Consider the following 2,708-nt stretch of genomic DNA (forward strand, 5'->3'; position numbering starts at 1 on the left):
CCCATCGCACGCTACTTTGGCCTCAGCCACGGACAGGTACTGTGTGTGTGTGTGTGTGTGTGTGTGTGTGTGTGTGTGTGTGTGTCTGTGTGTGTCTGTGTGTGTCTGTGTGTCTGTGTGTCTGTGTCTGTGTCTGTGTCTGTGTCTGTGTGTGTCTGTGTCTGTCTGTCTGTCTGTGTGTTTGTGTGTTTGTGTGTGTGTGTGCGTGTGTATGTCCGTCCGTCCGTCTGTCTGTCCGTCCGTCCGTCCGTCCGTCTGTCCCTTGGCACGATGCACCCCTCTTCCTCCATGACCTTACGCCTCCCCTCCCCTTCTACACTCGCCCAACTGCTGCTGCTGCATCATCATCATCTTCATCAGGTGGTCCGCATCACGCGCACGAGCGAGACGGCTGGCCGCTACGTCACATACCGAATCGTCATGCGCGAAATCTAACTGTCTCTCCCCCACCCCCGCCTTGGCTGCCTCTGCTGCTGCTGCTTGCTGCTGCTGCTGCTTGCTCTCGTGTTGGTGCCCCGTGTCTGTTACTTTGTTTCCTTTCGCCCCCTTGCACATAAGCCTCGAATACACAAGCTCCCAGTTACCAACGATGTGCATATGCGTGTGAGTGTGAGTGTGTGTGTGTGTGTGCGTGCGTGCGTGCGTCCTCACACAGTCTCTCTCCTGTTTGTTCTCTACCCTCTCTGCGGCTATGCGTGCCATCTGTGGCGGATCCTGGGATGGAGATCCATATGCTTTATTCACCGCATGGACTGGCGCGCACCAACACCAGCCAACAACAACAAAGTCATTCACAAACGCTTACATCGCGCAGCAGAACAGTACGAGCACCAACAGCAGGGAAAGCGAGTCTGTGTCTCAACGCAACGCCTGCAGCCCACGTTGAAACAGAACCAGCGTGTCGTGCAGCTGTGCTCGTTCCTTCTCTGCCCGCACCATAGCGTCGCCACAAAATGCCATCGCACTGTCGTCGCTTTGGATGGCACTCACGCTTGGTCAAACTTGCTGTCGCTCTTTCGCAGCACAGCAGTACCTGTGGTGGCAAGCACGAAAGTATGTGAATGTGTGTGTGTGTGTGTGTGTGAATGAATGAATGAATGAATGAAATGCATGCACAGTGCAATTGAAGCCGGTGCAAGTGAAGCCGGTGCAAGCGCACACCACAGCCTCTGGGCACTCCAATGCCAGCAACACACACAACGTGCAAACTGTGCATGCATGTGTGTCCAGGGAGGCGAGGGTGGTGGGTGTGGGAGCCACGACTGACTTGAGAATGGCGGGACGAGGCCGTAGTCTGTGACGAGCACGTCAATGTATTTTGCCGGCGTCACATCTCGCGCTAAAGGGAAGGGGGGAGGGGGAGGATCGGGGTCGAGGTGAGCGGTGTGTCGTGTCGTGTCGTGTAGTGTCGTGTAGTGTCGTGTAGTGTAGCGGAGTGCATCCGTGTGTGAATATGCATGTGACAAGTGCGTGTGTGTGTTACCGAGGTTGAGGAGCTTAATGTCCTTGATGTCCATCCAGTTCTTGAGCGACGACTCGAATCCGCCGCGGAGGTTCAGCAGATCGTCGGGGTCCCCTGCACACCGCCGTGACAAGTATGGCGGTGGTGGTGGTGGCAGGGGTGAGCGGCTTATGGAAGCAAAATCAAGTTTGGCCATGCGAACACATGCAAACAAGGAAGACGCACCAAGCTCGTTGTGGACGAAGGAATCGGCCTGCATATCGCTTGAGAACTGGCGAGTGGCACCAAAGAACAAACACACACACATGTGAGCGCAACAACAATAAAGAGAACCAGCGAGTTGGAGTGCTGTTCATTCGTTGATCGGGAGATGGGTGGCAAGGTAGCAGCGTTTAGGGGAGGAGTGAAGGGACAACACCTTGTATGCTTCACAGCACACGATGACGGGGACGTTGAAGAAGGACGCTGTGTTTGCAACCTGCGCCGTTCCCGCACTCGCCACAAGATTGCTGACATGCACGCACACACAAAAGGACAGACGCATGAGATGCAGTGCGTGTGTGTGTGTGTGTGTGTGTGTGTGTGTTCTGATGGTTTGTGCGCGTATGCGCAGGTGAGAACATGTGTACATGTGTGTGCGTGTGTGTTCGCACCCATTTGACATCATGCTGTGCGCCCCGAGGAACACCTTCGTTGCCTGCAGTCGGAGAAACAGAAATGCGGGGTGTTGGCAATTAGCATCAAAGGGACAGACAGACAGACACACACATCACACGTCACATCACGCACGCACACACACATCGTCACCTCAATCACACACACACACACATCACATCACCCCAGCACACCACACGCCACACCACGCCACGGCGTACAGCACACGTACCGCGCGCATGGCGTAGGAGACGCTTGAGAGGAGTGTGTACTCGCAGGGGATGCCGTGGAGGGCAAGGCTCTTCACCTGCTCCCGTCCGGGCAGATACGGGCGCGAGTCAATGACAACAACGCGGAAGTCAATTTCCTTCTCGCAGAACGCCGTGTACAGCACACGCGTGATCAGTGGGGACCTGCAGCGCCCAGTGGGGAGAGAAGAAGAAGAGGAGGAGGAGGAGGAGGAGTGAGGGATCGGTGCCAAGTGCACGTCGTGTGTGTGTGTGTGTGTGTGTGTGTGTGTGTGTGTGTGTGTGTGTGTGTGTGTGTGTGTGTGTGTGTGTGTGTGTGTGTGTGTGTGTGTCGTCGTCGTCGT

General features: G+C 55.6%; 2 protein-coding genes across 2 annotated transcripts in view; one reads left to right on the forward strand and one right to left on the reverse strand.

The window, feature by feature from the left end:
• Positions 1-435, forward strand: part of PTSG_01026 (uncharacterized protein) — a gene marked incomplete at both ends in the record, with an annotated part of 2,259 nt that extends 1,824 nt beyond the window's left edge. The window contains 2 exons of the mRNA XM_004998442.1: positions 1-36; positions 361-435. The exon at positions 1-36 is cut by the window's left edge and continues 102 nt beyond it. Coding sequence (XP_004998499.1) covers positions 1-36; positions 361-435 — 111 coding nt within the window. The remainder of the gene's footprint in view (positions 37-360) is intronic.
• A 271-nt stretch (positions 436-706) lies between these two features.
• PTSG_01027 (uncharacterized protein) overlaps positions 707-2,708 on the reverse strand; it is a 3,779-nt gene continuing 1,777 nt past the window's right edge. The window contains exons 4-10 of the mRNA XM_004998443.1: positions 2,349-2,529; positions 2,116-2,159; positions 1,881-1,971; positions 1,688-1,733; positions 1,484-1,576; positions 1,268-1,339; positions 707-1,033 (exon numbers count right to left, since the gene is read on the reverse strand). Of these exons, the coding sequence (XP_004998500.1) occupies positions 987-1,033; positions 1,268-1,339; positions 1,484-1,576; positions 1,688-1,733; positions 1,881-1,971; positions 2,116-2,159; positions 2,349-2,529 (574 nt within the window). The 3' untranslated portion in view covers positions 707-986. The remainder of the gene's footprint in view (positions 1,034-1,267; positions 1,340-1,483; positions 1,577-1,687; positions 1,734-1,880; positions 1,972-2,115; positions 2,160-2,348; positions 2,530-2,708) is intronic.

The sequence above is a fragment of the Salpingoeca rosetta genome (assembly GCF_000188695.1).
Source record: "Salpingoeca rosetta unplaced genomic scaffold supercont1.2, whole genome shotgun sequence".
Lineage (NCBI taxonomy): Eukaryota > Choanoflagellata > Craspedida > Salpingoecidae > Salpingoeca > Salpingoeca rosetta.